Below are 25,153 nucleotides of genomic sequence, written 5' to 3'. Positions count from 1 at the left end.
AAATATAGGTAGTTCTATTTAAAAAAAAATCATATTATGTACCATGCTTTTTTGGGACACCCTGTATCAACCAAACAAATTTTAAAAAGTAGCTATATTAAAGATTTCTTCCGTTTCAAGGTTTAGCCGCAATCGAGCACCGCGATATTAAATGGACACCCTGTATAGAAGCCAATGTCCAATAACAAAAACGCAGTTTCTCTGCATTGTTGGACTTATAGGTCGAAATAAAATGCTGTTATCCAATAGAATAAAATGAATTTCTTACTTGCACCTTCCGCTGAGACGCTGTGTTAGTCTCATTTCCACTTGTGACTTATTCTCTCAATGTTGAATCTACCAACATTTCAACTGATGTCATATTGTGCAAGAAAAATGGCAGTTAGTCTTTATTTCTATGTACTGGCCATATCATATTTTTCATTAAAGCGCTTTGTAGAGCCCTGAGAATAATCTTATAGAAATTAAAACATCGGCAAAATATAAGTTTTGACCATCTAAGGACATTTTAGAAGACATCTAGACAATACAGAAGAACTTAATACAATCTGCGGTCACCAAAAATCCCTTTATATTCTATTTATACCTATATTCCCTTAATTATCTTATTTTTATTTAATTACTGAACATTCTTTAATAAACATTTTTTTCAATTAAAGTTGCAGTTACAATTGAGTCCGAAAAGTCCGGGACACTTGAGTAACGCGAGCCCGCCGAACCGGCTGACCGTGAAAGGGGGCGACGTAAACGGTTCTCTTAAAAGCAGCCCAGTGGACGACGACCATCACACGATGGACAGTAAAGGAGAAGAAATGTCCCTCTTGCCCAAAAAGTCATAACATAAGGAGACGGTCCCCTCGGAGCAGGCGGACCTACCCAACTGTACTTAAGGTGTAAAAGTGTAAAGTGCTAGCTGTATGTAATGAGGGATCATCGTCTTTTACTTGTTATTATACACATTTTAATTCTCCAATGGTAGGGTCAATATGGCATTGGAAATTTTTAAAAGTCTTTGTTTGGTTTCATTGGAGATATTGACTGTATGATTCTTGAAAAATTAAAACTCAAAATCTACTATCTAGAAATTTTATGGGTTACCTATTCCCCCTATATAAAGGCATCATCAGTTACTTAAAAACCGTTAGAAGAGGAAAAACTGACACACCTACAAAAAACTTCTTGTCATAACAAAATTAAAGACTGTATATTTAAAATGCTTACATCTTTGTTTGTTTTTGTTTTTGAGTCATTTTTTGACGCTCTTCTGACTGATTTTAGTTTTTTTTTAATTTGGTTTTTCGTAGAAGTTCTCGTGAAGTCTGATGATGCCTTTATACGGACAAAACATGTAACCGATAAAACAATTTTACTAGACGGTAGATTTTATAGTCCGTTCGCTGAGAGCAAAAGGTGCAAATTTAGCGGGATGGTTAAAAAGCATCTTATTTTATATTGTTTGCGATGCTGAACACGATTTTTGTAATTATCTTTTAATCTGCTGACTAACAGACAACAAAAAGTTATAAGCAAATTAATTGTTTAAATGCAAATAACTTGAAAATTATTGGTCGTATCGAAAATATTTGTTATTAAAAAATGTTGCTCGTAAAATTTGCCAAAAGAAAGGTGGTAAGAAGTCTTCGGACATATCGTTGTATTGACCGCGATTGGCACAACTGAGGCATGCAAAAATGACTTATTTTGTTCTTGGTTTTATTTCAATAATAATAATAATAATTTGTTTATTTAGCATATTTGCTACAGGAACAAATATAATAACAAGGCAAGATTCGTGAAACTACAAACTCACAATTAACAATATAACACCTAAAACTAGTGTGTTAAAAAAGTGTAAAAATAAAAGCACAAAGAAAAACAATTAAAATATAAAACACTTAGGGGAACATGGGCAAAGACGGGGACGCTAAGCATTTATATCAATAAAAATGTTACATTACAATAAAAAAATAACGTTTATTCTAAAATCTCTTTCATTAACATCCATAACTGTCCTGGAATTTTCTTTGCAAAGGAAAAATCCCATCTTACCCCGGGCACGGGGCAACATGGGACAGCCCTCGGGGTAAGATGGGGGTAACGAGTTTATTTACAAACATCACATATATGGCAGATATCTAAACAGTCATCTTTTTCTACTCCGGCGCAAGAATTGTGGGAGCACTTTTGACATATTTGACAAGCTATCTATCCTTCAGTGGACCCCACATACCTATCACCACAGTATAAACATTCGATGTCGTCTTCGGCTGTATTCTCTGAAGCACCATTTGTTCCTTCAGTTTTATTTTTGACCTGTGTTTTCTTTTTAACCACTTTTTGCTTTTTTTTTTCCTTCGGAACTAGAAGTTTTTAGATCTTCAACTTCTCTTTTATACGGCGTTGACGTAAGGATGGCCGTCTTGCCTCGACGGCAATTATTTTTTCTGGCTTTTATTTCTACAGTAGGAACAGGCATTATCTGAGCTGGAGTACAGTTTTCAAAGCTGGTATTTAAGTCACGGCAAACATTTTCTGTAGAATTTGAGCAAACTCTTTTAGGTGGCGACCCACTTGCCTCTGGGGTTTTATGTAACAGACTATGTGGTAGATAATGTGGCAAGCTTACTCAAAGGGCAATTATCTTCATCATCTGAGCTTTGGTAGCCGGGAAATGTGTGTATGGGCCTGATAGCTGGTAGATGGCTGAACATCATCACTAAAACCTATTGTTGAGTGATTACTAGGAATAGCAACCGGAATTACATTCCTAGTTAAGTTTGACTGATTTTTTTCATGGATGATAGAGGGAAGACCATCTTTATTTGCATTTGCTTGTGATTGAGGAACTTGCTCATCTTCCGTTAGGCTTATGTTTGTTGTTTCTGCAGCAAGAAAATTGGCATCTGTAAAGTTCTCAGAGTTGAATGGCCATATGCCGCATTTCCGAAATCCGTTAATCGCTGTAGACATAGTGGCAGCTTGTATGAAAGCTTTACCAAAAATTTCGCTAATTTGGAACATGCTAATAACTCTACCTGGATTGGATCTAAGCCATGCTGTTGCAGCTTGGTCATAATATACACTCAAAAGCTTCATAAAAGAAACATGCAACAGCTGAAGCCGATGAGTGCAGTGAGGTGGGAAGCAGACTATAATCACACCGTTTTCTCTAGCAACGTCTATAATTTTGATGTTCTTTGTGTGCGTAGAGTGGTCGTCGAGTAAAAGTAGCACCGGGTTGTCTTTAGTTGCTCCACTGAATTGGACGAAAGCTTTGAACCATGAGACAAATATGTCTGTTGTCATCCATCCACTGGCATTGCAATGAAAAGTTGTTCCTGGTGCCGAGTTATTTATTAATTCGGCTTTCATCCGTTTCCGAGGAAAGATTAGCATCGGGGGCATATAATTCCCTGCTGCGCTTACACAAATCTTGCAGTAACTGTTTGTCCTCGTTCAGCTGAGGATAGCGACCCAACTTCGAGCTTCTTACCCTTGCATGGAATTATCTTTGACTTTGTATTTGAAACCGAAGAGACTCGACCGTTTCATCACAGTTATAAATCCTATCTGGTCCTAGTTTATAGTTATCTAAAACATCACCCAAAAGCTTATAAAATTTTGCGACGGAAATTTTATTAAAGCCCATAGCCCTAGCAGCTGAGGTTGCCTCAGGCTTTTTTATAGATAAATCACTGTGACGTTTTAAAAATCCTTGAACCCAGTCAACACCTGCGAGTTTGGCTGTTTCATTAAATCTATGTTTCTTGCCATTTTTGACGGCCAGTTGGTATGCTAAACTTCTCAGTTCCATTATGCTAAGTCCAAATAATCTTGCTTCCATTTTGTTATTGTAGTTACACAACCTTTAGGGCTAATTACAACAGTTGTAATTAGCCCTAAAGGTAGATCCAATTTCATTTCACCTTTGGTTTTAATAGCGTTGACATGTCTCGCCAACGTTGTTTGTGGCACAGAGTATTGCGACGCAGCTTTACGATAACCCATTTCTTTCGTCAAAACTTTTTCAATCGTTTTTTTCATGCTTTCCTTGGACCACTCTCCTCTCGTTGTTTTCTTTTTATAATTGCGAACCATTCTGCTGCAAATAAAATAATATTTTAATTGACCAATATTTAACTAATCAATTTTTCCGTTGAATTTTTCATAGATATGGGTATTGGATACCCCATCTTGCCTCAAATAGGGTATCCTATCTTGCCCCAAAGCACGTGTTTTTCGAAAGGTATTTTCTTTTTGTAAAAATGGTAAATTGGCTGTAACTCGAGCAGACGCGCACCGAACGAATGTCTCGGATGCATTGAGCTCGCTGCGCGGGTATTGTCGGGACATGTGACTCTAGGCAATAAAGGTGTTCACACACTTTCAGGTTTTGATGTAATCAGGGTACTCCATCTTACCTCATGATCCCGTCTTGCCCCTATTTCCCCTACATATGTATATATGTCATATGTCATCTTTTTAATATTTTTCTAAATATAATTAAGCTTTTACAGTTCTTTATATTAATTGGTAATTCATTAAAATTTGTAAGACCTTTGTGTAGAAAAGTGTTATGTAATTATATTTGAAGCATGTCTACCCATCAATACAAAATCCTCCTGTTGTCTGGTAGCATAGTTAACTAAGCACTAAAGACTGTAATCTTTTCACAAATATAGTTTGGTAGCAATTTATTTTTTAATTTAAAAATAAACCTACAGGTAGTAAATAATATTTTTTGTTTTACCGATAAGATATTTAGTACATTTAACATATTACCTATCGGTGTATATCTATTACATTTTAGTATTATTCTCATGGCTCTGTTCTGTATGATTTGTAGTCTATTGACCCTGTAATCCAGAATACCAAACAAAAGTGTAAAACAAAAATCCAAGTGCGGCAAAATAATACTATTATAAACTAGCAATTTTGTTTGTAAAGAGAAGTTTCTGCCAATTCACGATAATTTTTTTTTTTTTACATTTTGCGTTATGCTGTCAATATGAGAATTAAAATTTAAATGTGGATCCAAAACAACACCCAAATGTTTATTTCTTTCTGATAGGATATTGTTTCATTATTTACCTTTACTTTTATTACATCCCAATTTACTTCCTAGTTTTACTCCCAAACAGACAAAATTTTGTTTTAGCTGCATTAATATTCAAGTAATTATCACACAGCCAGTTGTATATATTATCCAAATTAAAGTTTAGATCTTCTTGCATCTTTTCAATATTCTTTCCCACAACATACAACATAGTGTCATCTGCAAATAATGCTGAGTTACTTTTACTAATTACTTTGACAATATCATTAATATACATAAGGAACAGAATTGGACCCAACACAGTACCTTGGGGAATACCATGATTAATATCTTCAGCAACAGATCATTTATTTTCACCACTTGCTTCCTTTTATGCAAATAAGATTTAAACCAACTTAGAACGGTACCTCCTATCCCCATTTTTTCCATTTTAAGAAGTAAAATATTGCGATTTACCGTTATAAAAGAAAATTGCTTCGATTCCATTAATTACATTTTCCAGAATACATTTTTACAGGGATGCAAAGTTACCGCAAATAGCTATGAAATTTTGCTCTTCGGACCGCATTCGATTTGCACCGTTTTCGTGAAAAAATAAAACTTATATGAGCGACCTTTAAAACCTTTTTTTGATACAGGGAGAAGTTATGATAAATCAATAAATAATTTAAATAAACAATTTACTAATACTTGCCACCACCACAACTCTAGCAACTAGGTCTTCTCTGGTGGGCACAGGGATCGCGTATATCAGTTGTTCCATGGCGCCCCAGACAAAAAAGTCTAGAGGTGTTACATCAGGTCATCTTGCTGGCCAAAGGACTCATTTCTACCAATCCATCTGTTGTTGTAGGGCTGGTCTAGGAAACCCCTTACAGCTCAAGCGAAATGCGTTGGACAGCCATAGTGTGGAAACCAAACTTCTCTCCGCAACTGGAGGAGCACTTACAAACTTTTTTTTTTAAATAAAGGAAAACATAAAACGTTATCTTAATCTCGCACCGATAAAGTGGATCTTGGACTTTTTAAAAAAAAAATTTGACAAAACAGGATGTTCTTTACTTTATATTACGTATTTGTGAAGAAAATGTGTGAAGAAAGTTCGGTGCTTAATTAAGCTCTCATCCTTAAATATTTTACCAATTATTGGATAAACACTTTGGGACCTTAAATATGATTTTAAGAATAGTTTATCTATCATTAAATGTAGTTGATTTTATTAAGGTAGTATCACTAGTTTTCCAAAAAAAAAACAAATTATTAAATTATAGCTTTTTTTAAATCGTCATAAAAGTGCTTCAACCAAAATGACCCTAACCACCAAACTTAAGGTACAAAAACCAAACGATTAATTCAAAAACGTATTTACACTCTCAAATTCATACTCAGAAATCCCACTATTTTCTCGTGACAAAATTATAAAAGTATTTCTAGTAGTTCTCAAGCTATCACCGTTAAAAGATAGTAGTTTGAAATTATTGAAATTTGATAGTTCTTGGACCTTGGATGACAAAATCGCCTCTAACTCAAAAAGTTTCTGAGGCACAAAAAAAGGTTAATATATAAAATTGTTCGAAAATAATTGGATTTTTTTTTTATTTGTAATTCTTTTAAAAATATTCGAATTGTTTCATAGAAATATTTGCAAAAAATGAGAAATTGGTAAAAAAATTGCCAAAAAAAGAGGTCCAGCCAAAAATGCCCTTTCTATTCAAATCTTGAATTCAGAGTACCGTTTTTACACTCAAAATCATTCTCAAGAATTCCACTATTTTGTCGTGAAACAATTATGAAAAGATTGCCAATGGTTCTCAAATTATGACCAAAATTTGATGGCAATCGACATTTCGAGGTACACGAAGTGTATATATGAACATTTCATAGAAATATTTTCAACAAAAAAAATTGAAAAATTAATTAAAAAATTAGAAGAAAGAAGTGGATCAACCAAAAATGGACGTAACTAGGTCAGAGTGAGGTTTCTACCCTCAAATTGTCCAGCAAGTAATAAAATACATTAAATTACAATTTTGTTTTAAAATCTTCAAATTTGGTGATTTCTGGACCTTGAATGACAAAATCTAACTCAAAAAGTTTCTGAGGCACAAAAAACGTTTATATATAAAATTATTCGAAAATAATTTCTTTATGTGTAATGTTTCAAATATTTTTTAAAGTTTTTTTTAAGTAAACGATCCTTGTATGGATTTTATTTTGTTACATGAAAACGGTGCGTTGGAGCGCAAAAATTCAATGGTTCTTCTGTGTTAAAAATTAATAAAATAGTTTCAAAAAAAAACTTTTTTCAAAAAAACAGTTAATGCAGAGGGTTATTATTTTTTTAATTTTAACACCCTATATTTTAGAAGCGACTGACTTTCGAACATCGGTGTCCTATCTCAAACTATTTCTTTCTCTATGGTATACTCTAGTATATACTCTATATATACTCTAGTATTTTTGACCAGTTAAACAAGGATGAAACACATTAAAAACATTTATTTTACTAATTGCGATTTAAATAAAATAGTAGAAATAGAATTATACTACATAAGAACATTACACTCATACTGTGTAGAACTGGCCATTATGCAGTTATTTCTTATTTATTTCATTCAAGCGCTTCTAACTTGAAATCCGTTGCAAATTTCGGTATAAGATCTTGTTTTGGCAATTTTTCACTGACAGCATTTTTTGGATACGACCAATACTTTTTGAGTTAAATGCATTTAAACTATTAAATTGTTTATACATTTTTATTGCCTGTTTTAATTAAAAAATAATTATCAAAATCCTGTTCTGCATCGCAAAAAACAAAAATTACAAGCTTTTTAGTCATCCCGCTAAATACTATACCTTTTGCTCTCAGCAAATGCTTAGTTTGTTTTTAAGTTTTAATTTTTAAAGAAAATATTATGTAATGCCGTTTTTAGGAGAACTCTTTTTATTCAAGAAAATTAAGAAAAAGGAAAAAAAATACATTTTTGTTTTTAAGTCGACAAATAAAAAACAAAAGCCAAATGGATTTTTCAACCTTGCCAGATTGATCGTATTACGAGGTTCTTTTTAATATAATAACATTCGTTAATTGAGAGGAAGTGTATTTATTTTGTGTGTGTTTTTAAAAATAATTTTTTATGTTATTGGGTTACATATTAATTTCTACTCTACATATATCATCTAAAAAGAGTATGTAATTGAGATTATTTAGTAGTACAGGGTAGCCCAAATCCGAGCCACATCATTGGGATATCGAAAGTAATAAGTTGGAACATGAATAGTTAAGTTAGAAAATAGCACGCTATACACCAAAAAGATATAAGCAGTATGTAAGAAATACAAAAGTAATTAACATTGTTTGTTATTCTTTCCAGGCAGTTGAGCTCTTTTCTTACTAAGAAAAAAACATGGTTAATTTCTCTGCGATGATAACTATGCGAAATAATCTAGTGGTACATGTGTTAAACCATTTTCTGCAGTAGCCAGTAAATTCTTCATCTACCTGGTTATCAGAAGTAAACCCTATCTTTGTCCATTCTTTATGATACGACCCTAATAACCTAATCCCTATTATGGGTATTCTTCTCCATTAAATTGAGAACTTAATATTGATGATCAAAAGTTGGGTATTTAATGCTGGATGCTAATAATCATATTTGATTTTCCTTATATTATGATCTAGTTCACAGTCTCTGCAAATATCTAATATATATATTGTTTGCAAGCTTTTATGTTCAATTCGACTTCATCTTAGCATCTAAGGCTTGAGAAAATATATGCTCAGATAATATTCCAGATAGAAAGCATCGTTGTATAACCTCTGTCAATAATTGATTTTCTTATTTAATTGCAGTTTGATTATGGTATATATGATGATTGATTCTTAGTTCTCTATTGTCTAAGTCCACTTTTTTTAGAGTGTTTATGAGTTTGTCATATTTAACTGTATCCAATTTCCGATAATCGAAAAAGCAAACGACTATATATCAAACCTTCTAAATAGAAGCTGAACATCAAATGGACCGTTCTGAGTACTTACATCAACTAAAAATGAAGCTGTATAGTCGTGTCATGTAAATGGCTCATCAGAATAATATTTCAATTGTTTGTTTTTTTGAAATTGAAAAAATACTGTAAATAAGGATATTATTGAGACTGCTTAAGTATAAATATGTGTCATCTTTAAAATTTTCTTTTTCGTCTTTGATCCAAGTGTCTCTTCAACCTTCTTCTGCCAATATCAGATTTACTCAATTATCATCCACAGATCCGACATTAGATATGTGCATCTCTCTATCAGCCATTTATCTTTGACTATTCCATTTGTTTTTTGTTGTCTATCTTTTTGTAAGGTGTTTGTAAACCATGTCGGAAATTTAATCAGCTTGACTTTACTCTTCTTGTTCTGTATTACCTATTTGTATATCAGTGCTGAGATTTTCTTCTTGCTTTGTATTTTATTTTATATCTTCATTTTTCAGTTTTCTTGCAGCATATTTCTTGTACTGCCTGTCCTTGCTGTACTGAGTTTTTCTAGATCCTGGGAATTTTTTGATGTGAATAGATATAAAAAAAGGCCAATGGATGTCATGGTTGACATAATTTCCGTTGCTAAATTATGAATGAGAAAATATTGAAAATTATGGCAGTGGGGACACGTTTAAAATATTTTATTACTTTTAGCATTTCCACTTTTATTGGCAGTAAATTTCAACTTAATCTACTTCCTCAAGTAACTTCGTAATTTAAATGAATCACCTTAAATCTGTTTTATCGGAATGCTTCATTGGTTTAGTTCAGGGATCAATAAATAAATAAAAGTGCAGGTTTCACCAAATATATTGGCTTCTTTAAGGCAAATTCAAAATTTTGGAAATAAAACGATGGACAAAAATTGTTCCCTGAAGAAGGCATTATATTTGTCGAAACGTCGACCAATTTGCATAAATTTGGACTTTTATTTATTAATTTCCGAACCCAAGAAATCAAACGCTCTGACAGGTTTGGATCAGTAACAGAAAACACTACCTTATACGTGCAAATTTAAATATATTTTAAATATAACAGCCTATACCTTAACTGACTTTTAAAATATTTTAAATTTTATTTTTCATAAAAGAGGACTTCAGCTCGTTAGTTGCATGAACCTAAAAGCAGAATTGTAGCATTTGTCCATATCCATTCCCTATTAAAACACTTTATTACGAATTATATTCCAGAAGTGTGATACAAGAAATGACTTAAAATGCCCGGAATAAAGGTCAAAATAAGCCCAAAAGTCTGGTCGTTCTTTGTTTAATATACACTACAAAATACCCAATTTTTCAACATGGATTTCCTACTATGGCAAAGTATGAATTAACGTCAATTTTCCATTAAATAACCCACCTTGTGTCTTTGACACTGGGAATTTGGGCTACTCCGTACAAAAAACTCTAAAATAATTTTTTTTAAAGTAATATTCAAATTTTAATAAAAAATGAAAATATAAGCTATATCGAAATCATTATGAAAAACACAAAAAAAAATCATTTTTGCAGTTAGAAATCTAAAAAATGCAAGAGATATCCAGAAAAACATGCAATTTTAGTTTTGATTTTCCTTTGCAATTCGTCTGGTTTTTACCTTCGAAAATACATCTTAAGCTTTGAAATCGTAAACCTTTTTTCACAAATTTAAAAAGGGCATTTCATAAAACAATGAACAACTTTAGAGGACAGTCGTCCAACCAAAAAAAAAACATTAAAATTTGACTTTTCTACCCGTATTTAACCCTCATACATACAGAAAGCCCTTTATAAATTAAATTACTTAAATATATGTTATATAATAAAAGATGCATATATTTTATGCATAAGTTATGATGGCGCGGTACTTGTTGCGCTTTTATTCTAAATGTATAAATGTTGTTTTCACATTAGTTACACCTATATTAAAAAAAATATATCGTTAATTAGTAGGAATAAGAACTGCCCGGTTTTTAAATTGGAAATTTGGTACTTTTTACACTAGATATATATACGTCATTGCTGTTTATTTTATACCATATACACCATGTTTTTCCTTTGTAATACGTACTAAACGGAAATGGTTATTTTTTTAGGTATCTGTACTAAACTACAACGAGCAATAAAGTTTGGGAATGTTTAAATTTAGTCCACGATTTTAAAATATTTAGGTAATTGTTGTTACAAGGTACTACTTAGGTGATAAATTTAAAAAATAATTATAACGAATTTTAAAAAGGAAAAATTATCGTGTAGATCATATTTAGAAGAAATTTTGGTGAGATGTTTAAATATATGTTAAAATGTTGCTCTGAATATGAAACTCGATCAAGTCCCTAATAATTAAAACGAAATCCTTCTTAAGTTGTTGTTTGTTCCACGTTAAAATAATGTAAGCAGGAACGTTTTATAAATTTCGTCTAAATAAGAAAAATTTTACTTACATTTTATGAAAAAATACCAAATGAAATAATTTACATTAAATCAATAAAATTCTTTATATTGGAGATGAACCCACATGTCTTAATAATACACGTCCATTTTTTTGCCATAATATGAAAGTTACATCAAAATTCATTGGAATATTTGATGTTTTTAAATTATGTATTTCGTCTGTTTTAAATGTCTGTATCAAACAAATTTTCGTCTGGTCAAAATAATAATAAATTGCACAAACTTTTAATTAATAATTTAAATTATTTATGCTGGACGCACTTTTCACACGAACGGATTTATTGTTTCTTCAAAAAATTATTAAATAATTATTTTGTTGTAGTATGTTATACTCTTTTACAGACCTAATTTTATACTGAATCCCATATACTGGGTGAATAGTAAGCATAAGCGTTTTAGGTGCATAATCCCACACACATATTAATTATGCACAGAAAATAAAACAAAGTCTCTATCAACCCTTGACAGAAACTTATCGTCTTCTTTTTATGCGATAATGAAGCTTCTTAATATCGATACCTGAATACAACAGTGAGATAAATCCTAATTAACTGTTTTGAGATAATGGCAATCTGATTTTGTATGGTGGTAATTAAATATTTTTGAAGTGAATTTTTGTTTAACCACGTGATTTTACATAGAGAAAAACAATAAATTTTTATTAAACATGGCTAAAATTGTTTAGGATACTTATTTTTAAAGATATTAAAGAAAAAATGAGTTATCTCAGTATTGCTTTTAAGTCCTTTTCATTTTATAATTGCATAATATGGGATATCTTACAGTTGCATTAAATACTATTGTTTAATTTTAGGTTATCCCATTAAAAAAAGCATTAAATAATAATGTAAGACCATACTTAAAGGGGAAATGATTTATATTTTTTTATTAACAAAAAACATCAAAACAAAATATCAAAATGAGAAAAGTGCTAGATTATTTTAACATTTTTATTCTAAGGTGCCATCTTCGTTGTCTTCTGTCACCTTGGAGTTTTCATATCCCTTTAGATTTAAAAAAAATTGGTGATATCTTTGAGGAATAGCTTCCACTTTCACACAAAGAAAGTAGGTCTCTTAATTTATTCGCAGGTATTGAGGGTGGTTCGTTTCACGCAGGTGTTAATTGTAAGGCCTCGCAGGCTCTTCTGCCACCTCTCATCCGGAATTTGACGTTAACTGATTTTGTAAACTCTTGTTCTACATAGGACATCTTATATTAAATGAGGTCTGGCTCACTAACATTTACTTGAATCATCTTCACATGCTGCCATATACATTTATCTCCGTCATTATTGATATTAACATTTTTACCCGTTTCGTCCCATAACTTTTTCCAGTCTATAAAGTCCTTCGTCTCCATTTCTTTTACAATATACATAGGAGCATTTTTTTGCACATCGTATTATCATGGCTAACTCTGATGGAACAAAAATAGGTCCTTGCTTTAAAACTCTATTTTTTTCTCGTTCAATGCAAGCATGAACACAGTCACCTTCGTTTTCAGCGTGACCAACAATAAGATATTTATGTGTTTTTGTTTGTATATGTAATGATTTTAAAGCATGTAAATACATACAAAACAAAAACTTATTTTTGTTTTGAGCAATCCAATTATCGCTATAAAAAATCACTTCTTTTTTTACCCTGGCAATATTCTTTTAAAAAGTTATAGACTCCAGTTGCTATTTCAATCGCTCCTCTTTTGGCCACACTTTTATTCCATAAATAGCAAATACCCTCTTTACTTTTAATATTAAAAACAATAAAATTATATGCGTTTAATTTACTTTTATAAAAAAACGTTGAAATATTTCCATTTGAAAGTGGCATTACTGCTTGTAAATCGAAGGTAGCCAAAACTATATCATTTTCAAGCTTAAATAGGTTTTTATCTTTTTCTTTTTCCAATCGCGAGTTACGCACATTTTCTTTGTGTAAATCATATTCATTCTGCTTCAGCGCCCTTTCAGTTTCTGAACTGTACTTTTCAAATATTACACAAAATGAGCATTGATCCTTTTTTGGTTGGAAAAATGAAATATTAAATTTGGTGTTAAATACCTTCCTATACACTGGTTCTTGCACATAAGGTTTCTGATCTTGTTCACATCTTTCTTTATAAAAATTTGTACATTGAAGAGATAGATAGTGAACCATCTATGTACTCTTTTTCAGTTCTAGCTCGGCAATAGTGGGATTCCACTCTAGGAAAGCTATTAATGTGGTCCTCAACATCGTTAATTAGGTTAATGGGAGTTTTATTACCACTTTCTCTGGTTCCTTTCATATCATTTTCTAAAAACCCATTTGGTGCCTTTTTTATCACAGTACTAATGGTATTATTAGAAATATCTAATGTTGCCATAAAAAAACATTTACAGACTCTTACATTTTTGCAATTGACTTCAAAATAGTACGCATGGTTTATTTTTCTATGTTTACGGTTGTCGGGGTTTTGTGCTACCTTCTTTGGCGTAATTGTTTTCATACACTTTAATAGGTATTCACGCTGTCTTGTTTTATCAGCTAGCTTATAAAATTGTTGAAAAATAGATATTCTATTTTCTTTAGAAACGTGTGTAGCACATTTGTACAAACAATTTTCATTACAGGGTGGCTTAATTCTTTTTGGTCTATGGATCTTATCAAGTCGCGACGTATATTCCTGACCAGAGTTTATTTTTTGTTTTTTAACATTTCTTGCCCACAAATTTTCTTTTCTAAGACGTTTTCTTGTTTTCTTTTTTGTATTCATAAGTTCTTCATTATTATCTCTACCATCACTGCTGCTACCTTCTACTTCCCCATCATTAGGGTTAAAACTGGGATCCTCATCATTGGAAGATTCTTCTTCATTTCCTAAATCTTATCCCATTTTATTTTGAATTTCTTGCAAAGGTGAAACCTGTTCTTTTCTCATTAAAGTCTTTTGTTCGTTTACATCTAAAAATACAGAATATTTATTATTGACTTTACACAGAAGTTACTAGACACAGCTTTTAAAATTTTTAGATGCAATGCATAGGTATTTAAAAAAATAATTAGTAAACAGGATTATAAATAAAACAACACACAAAAACGTACACACCTGATAAAATAGTATCATCCGTAATGACTGCCATATCCACATTATTCTCGAATTCTTGCAAAGTTCCATAGCCTAATTCTGGTTCAATGACTTGCTGTACATCTGACGTCAAAACCTCATCGTATTCACCGTGAAAATTTTGTGGAACTTTTTCTGAGGCTTAAAAAAACATAATTGTTCAACAACCTGCACACCAAAAAGCTACCTAGAATAATACTATTTATAACTTTGTTATTAAAAAAAATCGTATTTTTTTTAAACTAAATGAAAATTAATAATTATTATTTATTTAATATTATATTCCAATAAACTTACCATGTAAAGAATCTCTACTATTTTCTAAGTCAATTTCAACTTGCTCTTTATTTAATGTAATTCTTGGAAAAATGTCATCATCCTGGATTAAAATTTGTGGGTTTTTAGCTGAAAACATTAAAAAATTTTTAAGATGCAAGAATTGTAAATAGTACTTAAATATTAAATACTATCACTATTACATTCTAATCAGAAAGTAACATGTAAATATTAACAAACACACCAGAAAAAATGCTATCCTCAATGTCTTTTGTATCAATAATAATGCAATCATGAACTGGTCTTGCTAAATAAGAGTGTCTATTTATTGATAGGTCAATCTCTTCTATTATTGGAATATTTTGCGCTGATTGTTCTATAGATACAAAAAGAGAAGAATAAATTATTTAATTTTAATAATACCAACTTTAAAAATTATACCTACTGCAAAAATACACCTTAAAGTAATAAGTGTAAAAGCTTTTGACTTTAAATTTTGTGGAAAATTAAAACAGTTGTTAGGAATAAGGTACCTAAAAAAATTACCTACAATGTACCTACCCAACAAAAATTTGGGGTTTATAGACTCTGTTTTATTCTCTTGTACTTGGAAATCAACCTGTAATGAGGTTTTACTAGGAAAACCTGGTTGTGCTTCATTAAGAGCCAAAGCACACAGTCGTTTTCCTCTTGAACTCATAATTCCTTCTTTATATTCAAGCCTAAACCTTCACACAACATTCAACAACACAAAATTCTGATAAATTTTACAAAAACAGAATTGTTAGGTTAGAAAACCAAAATTAAATTAGATAAATATACGACGTTCATTTATACAAAATGTTTCCCGCCTTATTGCAACAGTGAGATATTTACATTTATCTCAGTGTTGCATGTACGTGATTGAAGGAATATTAAAGCAACCCTAAGATATTGTTAAAAACCCAGTATTGCATTAAACTCAAGCCCAAATAAAATAAAAAGCAACAGTGAAGTTTGTTTTTTTTTATATTTTATATATTTTTGTCGAGATATCTTAGTGTTGCAATGTGTTAAGCTTGGCCTTAGCTTTAGTATGGTGTATTTATCTCAAAAACAGTTAATTAGGATTTATCTCACTGTTCTATTCAGGTATCGATATGCCTAAAAACATTTAATTTCTCTCCCAAAAAAAAACGCAATTCTTTCAATTTTGTATCCAAAATAATTAAAACCCAATTTCCAAGCGACCTAACTTGGATCTTTGGTAAATTAAGGTTATTTTATTATGATCTCCTGTCCTGACCACAAAAATATTTAACAGCCCCTCTTCTGGATTCATCTTCATTATAAATGATGCCAATTTTACACACTGAAGTCGTTCATCAGTTGTATTTCAATTTAAAGAAAAAATGTTAATCCTTTTCGATAATTAAAAGTTATAAATAAGTTGTGATATTTAGGCAAGGATGAAATATACGATCTTAACTCGATTGGCAATACTTAATTACTAGTAAGGACAAATTTCTTATTAATCCCAATAAATTAGACTTTTTCACCAAACCAATATTCAAGCTCGAGGTTATAATTGATCATTTAAAGACACCACAAAGCACTTCCAAAAAACACTTCACCACTTGCACAACAGTCTTATTATATTATATATATATGTAGGTTATAAGTAAATTTTTGTGCCGAAGAAACATAATAAATAAGCCTTCCTAAACCAGTGCAACTTAACCTCTACAATTTTTTTAGATATATCGTAGTTCGTACTACATACTGCATATGCTAGACAGAATAATGTAGTTTGTACTTATTGTACTTATATTAAAATGTTTTCATAGTTGTGTACCTCTTTATTGTAGTTTTTCACCAATCAAAACTTGATAAGGCCTCGGACCTTTAGCTGTAATGTATTAAATGTTTAGACGATAGTATTTAATGAGGTTTTTTTAAATCTTATGACTAATAAGTGTAGTATGCACTTTAAAGTTTCTCTTCAAACTCCTTCTTACAGATACAGTGGATCCTAATCTTATATAGAGGTTTTATGGTGCCAAACGACAAATTAGAGACAGAGTTCCTTCATGATTTTTATATAAAAAAACTCCTCTAATACTTGGGCACTTAGGTGCTGCTAACGCTTTAAAGTGTTTTTGCATGCGTGATATCCTCGATTTTATTCATGTAAATATGTTACAGTTAAATATAGTGTTTTTGTTTGCTTAATTTTATTTTAATCAATCGATGTAATAATATGTGCTTTCTAAAAGCACTACTCCTCATTAAAATGCGAAAATATAAGGTTTATTTTTAATACGCCCGAATTATTTTTATATGGCAATATATTGTTTATTTGTTTACTTACTTTAGTTGATAGTATCAAAGATACAATTTGCTTAGATATCCATATATGTGAAAGATGACATGGTGCTTTTTTATTTTCTTGTAATTGCCTTAAAGATCGATATTAAAAGATATTTAAACTTTTTTGTTGTTTAATTGTTATATAAGGACGCTATTACGATTATATCAAATGAGTACTTTAATGGTAATTTCCATAATATTTATGTATAGAGTATTAAAAAATTACTTGCGATTGATATTATTTGTTTATATCATAATTTTCTCGGTAAAAGATCTCTGGTGACGACAGAGTCATTAACAGGATACAAACTTCCACTGTATCTCTTTTACGTTAAGCGTCTTCAACCTGAATATTTCTTTAAGTTAAAATTAAGTTTTATCTAAGTATGCATATAAATTAGCCCACAAATTAGCGCACGCGAATTACAGATAATGGTGCTACAACACTGGATTATATGTGTTCAAACTTTAGGGGTGTTTCATCTAATGTTTTCAACGCTTCTCTATCAGAACACGCGGCGGTATTTTCAAAATTTCCTTTACTTAAAGCCTAATAAATATTGGATAACAAAAAGCATACGAACTTCTTCCAAAAATATGAGGTACTTGCATTACCTTGGAAAATGTTATTTTGGGAATGAGTTCTATAATTTTCTTAATGATATTCGAATCATGTACAATGGATTGAAAAATTCATGCAAGCATGACTTCTTGAGAAATATAATTATGACATTAAATGAGAATAAATAAACAAGGTTATTTATTATTGACTGTAACTTAAATGTTTATGGTGTTAATCCAATAGCTTTACCGGTTATACTTTACCGGATAAGTCATATCTCAAGATTGTAATTTATGCCTATGCCTTGTTGTTTTTTTACTAGGGTTGCTTTCTTTTTTCTTTTAGATCTGACGATGCCTTAGGGCGAAACACGTGTAATATATTTTTTTAAATAAACATAATTTGAGACCATTGACTTTGTGTCCCTTCAATCCCTGAATTTTTTTTTTAAGTTTTTGAAAGTATAGACATTTAACTGTGCAAGGAGAACATCTTATTTGTTCGTCATCAAATACTTCTCTACCAATACCCACTAATAATCAATTAGAGAGTTGATTTATTTTATGACGCAATCTCTTATTATCCATTTCTTTTGCGAAACTTGAAAGTCCTTAAGAATTTCTTACCTTGGAACTTATTCATCCATTAACTAGAAATCAAAAATGACTTAACTGGGTCATATTGATGTGTGCTGGGCTTTTGTATCCATTTTTATAACTTTAAGGATTTTCTAGTCATCTTGTTGATGTCAGCAATAATTTTCCATGATGCCCAACAGCTTGAAGAGATCTTAAATTATCATAGTTGGTATTTAATTTTTCATTCAATTTTTAGCATGTGTGGATATTTTTAGACTAGTGTTAATTTAATTCCATGAATTCAAGTTTTGATATTTAAAGTAGTTTTTGTTCCAGGCCTTTGCACCAATGATTGTCAACAGTTATAAGCATTCAAAGCATTGACTCTCAAGTCATTCATTTTATTGTAAGCATTTGACGCCATTTTTCGGTTTTTAACAAATGGTTAATTTAATTTTTCAGGTCATTTATGTTTTCACTTGTTACTTTCACCCACTGCCGACAGGCTCGGTACATAAACGCAAAGAGACGCAACATTATAACTATTGAAATTGAAATTTTTAAAACAAATTGAAATTAACATCAATAAGTGTTGCTGTGTCGGCTAAAACATATAACATTGGAAAACGGTTCGTGACATTGTGAAGAAAAAAGCCGATTTACAGAGATTTGTGCTAAAGTAAACAGTGCAAAAGCTATTTCTGACAGGAAATCTCTAAAGGGGTCTACTTTTCAAAAACTTGTTGATGTTATTACCAGGTGGTTCATGCAGAAAAGATCGGAAGAGGTTCCAATATCAGAACCTACTTATGCTAGGCAAACTGACCAATTTTGCAGTAGTTGAAAATTAATGGCAATTCCTCGGTAATAAGAGAATTAGCCGTTCTTTGCTATGATTTCTTAAATCTAATAACGGATCGCGATCTAAAACCGCTCAGGTTTTAGAGTGTTTAACTAGACTAATAGACGAAGCTGTACTTTATTGAAAAGCCATGCCGAGAAGAACACTTGTTGCCTGCTCAGAAAGTAGCGACCAGGTTAGCTTGAAATTATGTATTACAAAATTCGGTGCAAATATTTTAAGAGCGTATTGTTGGAGTCAAAATAAGACTTTTTTTCCTATTAACATGTGTCCTAAAATGCCCGCCCTCAGAGCTACAGCCCGGAAAAATTGCTTAAAGAAAATCGATTATTTGGAACACTGTCTACAGCTATACGTACCATCTTCTGAAAATTTGCAAGTAATTTTTTTTTGAGTAATTTTGAAATTTTCGGTCCCAAAAATGGTGTAAACCCGTACTCAGGAGGGCTTACCCTTATGATGGTCCATATCTTAAGTTTCCGATAAGAATTTTGAAAATCTAGAACATAATCTAATTAGTAATAAAAAATCTAAAATTATCGTTTCTTGCATTTTTTCGATACAATTAATTCGATTTGACAGAAATGAAAGCAGTCATGGCCCACTTCGTTTTTCCTATTTTGATAGTTTAACAGGGTTTAATAATGCTCCTCTTTCGTTTATCAGGGATTTCCCCATTGTATCCGTGGTTACAATTATCGAAAAAATGCAAGAAACCAAAATTTTAGATTTTTTCTATGATTTACTAGATGGTGTTAGATTTTTTGAGTTGCTAGATTTTAAATTTTTGTTATCGGAAACATAAAATACGACCATCAGAAGGGTAAACCCCCCTAAATCCTGCCCTAAAATTAGATTTACATCATTTTTGGGACGGAAAATGAAAAGAACCCCAAAAAGCGGAGACTTACGAATTTTCAGGAAATTGACGCAAAACTGTAGTCACGGTTTCAAATAATCGATTTTTATCAATAATTTTACGCGGGCTGTAGCTTTGAGGGATAGCATTTTAGGACACACGTTTATAGGGAAAAAAGTATTATTTTGACTGCAATAATACCCTCTGAAAATATGTACACCGAATGTTGTAACACCCTGTATAATACGTATAATAATACTAATAAACGTCTTTATTTTAATCTTGGATTTTGTATTTATAATATTATGCATACTTTGATCCAGAGCTTATAGAGTAAAAATAATAAAACTTTAATTTTTTTGTTACAGGTATGTTGTATCAGGTTTCTTTGCGCGCCATTATGGAGCGCATATTCATACCGGACGTACCTTAGCGCAGCTTCGGAAATTGCCGAGAGAGATGTTATATCGGACATGTGTGATCGCAAACATTTTTGCGATCACATTCGTCCAATATAATCATAGTGAGTGCAAAAAGGAGAGTTGATTTTTAAATTTTTGGTGGTTATGATAAGTGCGATTTGCAATAAATAACAAAGATACAAACAGCATCTGAAAATTAATTTTTGATTCAACGTAGGTATAAAAAAAATAATGAATTAAAAAATTTTTCAAATATTGGAGTTATAAACTGTATTTGTTTAAATTCTTATTATTACATATAGGTATCTATTTTACAAATATTAAAACAAGGCTGAATGATATTTAATAATCTTATTATCACCTAAGGATACATTGCTTTCCACACATTTTGTGAGTGAACGTGGAGCTTTGATTTTTTTCTTAGTAAGACATCCTACAGGTCGTCCTGCTTGAAGTTTTTTTCTTCCCGTGGCATGAGCTTTCCTTCTTGAAACGGATGTTGGCTGGATTCCTATTTTTATTCCTTTTCGACACGTTTTGTTTGATAGAAGTCGTCGTGGTTTGACACTTTGCCATTTAAATATATTAAATAAGCTAGTCATCAGTGAAGAGCTGGAATTAATATTTTTTGAATAAGATTTAACACATGACATAACGGCTGGAGTAAAACCAACTGGGTCATCTTTTAGAGCTGCTTTCACATCGTCATCAAATTTTTTGAAGAATGGAGCCTTCATTCTTCCAAGTTTTTGTTGCTAGAATTATTAAAATCTTCTCTATCAAAAGATACTGAAGGAGAAGATATGATGTTTGTATTTGTAACATTGTCGTCTACTTCAATCGAGATGTCATTGTAGTGTTTTGAGTTTACTGCATTTTTACTTTCTGTTAGATGTAGCGGGTTTAATTTAAGTTCTGACAATAACCCTTCAGGTGGTGGAGTTTCAGTTGCGATTTCGTAAAATATAGCTTTATTTTTTGATGTAAGGGTATTAGACACTTCTTCAATATTAAAAAGTTTTATAATAGATATCTAAGCTTGCAGATTTTGCCATTTGTACCTATTGGACAAGTACAAATCCCAATATTCATGTCGACAAAATAGTTTATTTCTAAATTTGTGCTTCTTATTACTTTAAATTGTTTATCCCCTATTTCAGAAATGTTATCAGCAGAAATAGGTTTATTATTTAATAGCAACTTATCTAAGGTAATTTTCCTCACCTTGCTAAACAGAAGATCCAATATGTAACGTTGCTTGTAATATCCTTCAAACGCAGTTACGATAAAATCTGTTAATTGCGGTAAGTTATATGCCTTGGTTCGTTCTAATGGTATGTCTTTAAACAACCGGAACATGACTTCTATCGAATTATTAGTATCAAATCCTCGTGTCAGATAACTTTGTCTAAAAAATAAACACCAGCATTCTATATTTTGATCTATTTTTGGTTTAATATATTTTTTAAACTGAGCATATTTACACTCAGCATGAAATTTTTCAGTGTTATATTCCAACAAATCCCTTGGTTTAGATACTAGAACGCTCCTAAATAGCTGGTAATGTTGCTGTCTATCTTCCTTATTTATATTATTCTTGGAGATGTTCAGCCATTTCCAGACAGCTTTCAGCACATGAAATGTACACAAGATAAGTTTGGAACTGGGCCAGTATCTCTCGAGTACTTTCCATTCTACCAAGTCATCGTCAGTCACGATTACTTTTGGATTAATTTTACTAGGAAAAATTTCTAATAAATTTTTAACTGCTGCATTAAATATTTCTTCTTTTTGTGATGTTGAAATTACACACCCAACAGGTATACCCCCAGCCGCCGATTGAGTTGCAAAGAAATACAATTTGTGGTTTTGCACGTCACAGTTACTAGTGGCGTCTACGAAAAGAATGCATCAACAAGCTTGATGCTCTTTTCATAATCGGGGTGCATAATGATACAGCGTAGTGTTCTCCAATATGTGCTATTTTAAATGATACGTCTTTACTATTCATTAAATTTTCCTCTAGTTTTAAAAACATCTCAGGACCTGACCGTTCTCCATAACTGTTTTTAAAATGTGACTTCCATAAATTTGAAAAATTTATCAGTTTTATTTGGGAAGTAGTATCGATCGGATGACATGCTGTCGTATCGATCCACAAGTTCTTCCATTTTTGTTAAAGAAAAACAATGATATGCCGAAGCAACTGAATGGCCCTTTTGAAAGTATTCCATTATTTCTTGTTTCACTTCAACACTTAGTGGTCGCTTGGTTAAAGCAGCGGCGCTGTTGATAGTGTGGTTGTGGTTATTCTTGAATGTTATTATGCAGGGCCATTCACTAGCTAGATCATCTGGTATTTGGGCCCTTGATTTATTCCTAGGCACATCAGCTATAGTGATTATCATCTCAGCTGGACAATCAACGTTTCTAGAGGAATGTTTTTTAGTTCTGGGAGTTTTAAGATTGTGAATTATGGTTTTAAAATGGCAATGATAAATTCGTTTAAATATATGTTTCCGTGCTTTTTGTGGTAAGTTGCGGATAGTTTTGGTAATAGCCCATGTTACTTTTATATATTCCATCAGATCTTTGACCCATTTCTGAAATTACCAAAAGAGTGCTCTTTGTTTTTGTAATAAAACTATAAGAAAATAATAACAATAATTGTCTCGAACATCTCCGGACATTATCCCATGTTTTAAATTTATTTTTTACAAATTATTCAGTATTTAACCCACCCTGTACCTCTCTTATTGTTATCGAGATATAACTTGAAAGGCATCGAAATTATTAGGAGCTGTATAAATTTTATATAAAAATAAAACTTTTCCTCCGATTGATACTAAATGTTAGTGGTATAAGTTATTGGAGTCATACATTCATTGCTTAAGCAACAAATAAGTTCATTTACTGCCTAGACATTAAATGTGTGTACAGGGTTATTCACTATAAATAGACACCCCCTTATCTTGTTTTGACAATTCTTTATCTTTTTTTGACAAATTCGGGCAAAATATTTATTATAAAAGTTGTAGGAAATAATACATAGTTTTTACTATATGTATTTTCTTTTATACAGGGTGTCCCAAAAAACCGTGACATGATTCGTCGTGGAAAAAGACGATTTCCACTTTCCTCTCTTAGTTTATTCTGTGATGCTAATTTGCCATTCGACCGAAACTAGACTTTCTATAGAAGTGGATAATAGCATGACAGAACCAGAAATTAGAATCACAGAATAGATAAGTAAGAAGTAAATTAGAAAAACAGAAACCGTTTTTCTCTAGGACGCACCATTTGGATTTTACAGCATTTCAAATTTAAAAAAAAAATCAATTTTCAAATGCCCAGATCTCCAAAGCAAATGAAAAACAGGACATAGTAATGATAAAAAAGTGGTTGAATTAAACAGGGAATACAAAAATGTAATAATTAATATACAGGGTGTTCCACTTTGAAAATATGCCATCACGGTCTTTTGGAACACCCTGTAAAAGAAACTACGTATGTACATGCAAAAAAACTACGTATTATTTCCTACAGCTTTTATATTGATTTATATTGATATTATTTTTTTTCCGAAATTGTCAAATAAAAAATAAGATAAGAGGGATGTCCATTTATAGTGAATAACCCTATACCTACATATAACATCAAATCATATTTTAGTGACACATTTAGTACCATTTGGAAAAAAAAAATATTTTGAAGTTTCAGACTTTTAAGAAAAATATTATTCATTTATTATTTCATTATAAGATACCTCAATAGTTACCAATACTTGGAGAACCATAATTTAATTATTTATCATCTCACACGTAAAAAAAACACTTTTAATGCCTTAGCCTCTACTTCAGTCTTCGTTTCACCGCGGCATTGAATTCGTGATTTTTTTGCCTTGTTCAACAAATTAATTTCACAATGCCCACAAAATTCTTGCTTTTTCTTTCAAACGTCAGTGTCAACACCTTAAATCCACGTAATACTGACGACATTCCCACTAAAAGCCTATTCGATATATTTTTGTTTTATTTTGTTTTTAACTAGTTTTGCATCTCGACCACTGATCCAAGTTCATTTTAAATACAGATTGCAGAATATGCACAATACTTTTAAAAACAACAAAGTCGATGAATCTGTAAGCTTCTAAAACCTAACCTTAAATTTTTAGGTTACAAATTTCTTTTATTTATTTTATTATGTACTTATCACAAATGCTTGTTTATAAACCTACCTCGATTTGGGTTTCTGTGCTAAATTTAGTTCGAACACAACCATTTTTTTGATTATAATAGTCTACACTTCCTGGCAAATCCATTGTAGGAAAATATACCAATTCTTCAATTCTGTTGCTTCGTGGAATTAACCAAACAAATACAGTAATCGAATAATCATTTATATATCGGACGTGCGCATTCTTTATTGCAATATCGTTCGTCCGATATAAAAGTGATATTCGTTTTTCCGATTTTATCCGAAGTTGCGCTAAGGTACGTCCGATATGAATATGCTTATCGGGCCTAGCTGTTATAATCGAGGTTCTACTGTATAAGCATTTCACGTAGTCCAGAACATTTTTCGTCGATTTCATTCAATTGAATTCAAGTTTATAGCTGA

At 31.3% G+C, this 25,153-nt stretch overlaps 1 protein-coding gene across 2 annotated transcripts in view; it reads left to right on the top strand.

Annotated features, from left to right (window-relative positions):
• Positions 1-17,372, top strand: part of LOC126741530 (unextended protein) — a 175,530-nt gene extending 158,158 nt beyond the window's left edge. For both annotated transcript variants that reach the window (XM_050447982.1, XM_050447983.1), the window contains one exon: positions 660-17,372. In XM_050447982.1, the coding sequence (XP_050303939.1) occupies positions 660-839 (180 nt within the window). In that variant the 3' untranslated portion in view covers positions 840-17,372. The remainder of the gene's footprint in view (positions 1-659) is intronic.
• The last annotated feature ends 7,781 nt before the right edge of the window (positions 17,373-25,153 follow it).

The sequence above is a fragment of the Anthonomus grandis genome, chromosome 10, assembly GCF_022605725.1.
Source record: "Anthonomus grandis grandis chromosome 10, icAntGran1.3, whole genome shotgun sequence".
In the NCBI taxonomy this organism is placed as follows: Eukaryota; Metazoa; Arthropoda; class Insecta; order Coleoptera; family Curculionidae; genus Anthonomus; species Anthonomus grandis.
The sequence above is the reverse complement of the archived record's forward strand: the minus strand, read 5'-3'. Positions and strand labels throughout refer to the sequence as shown.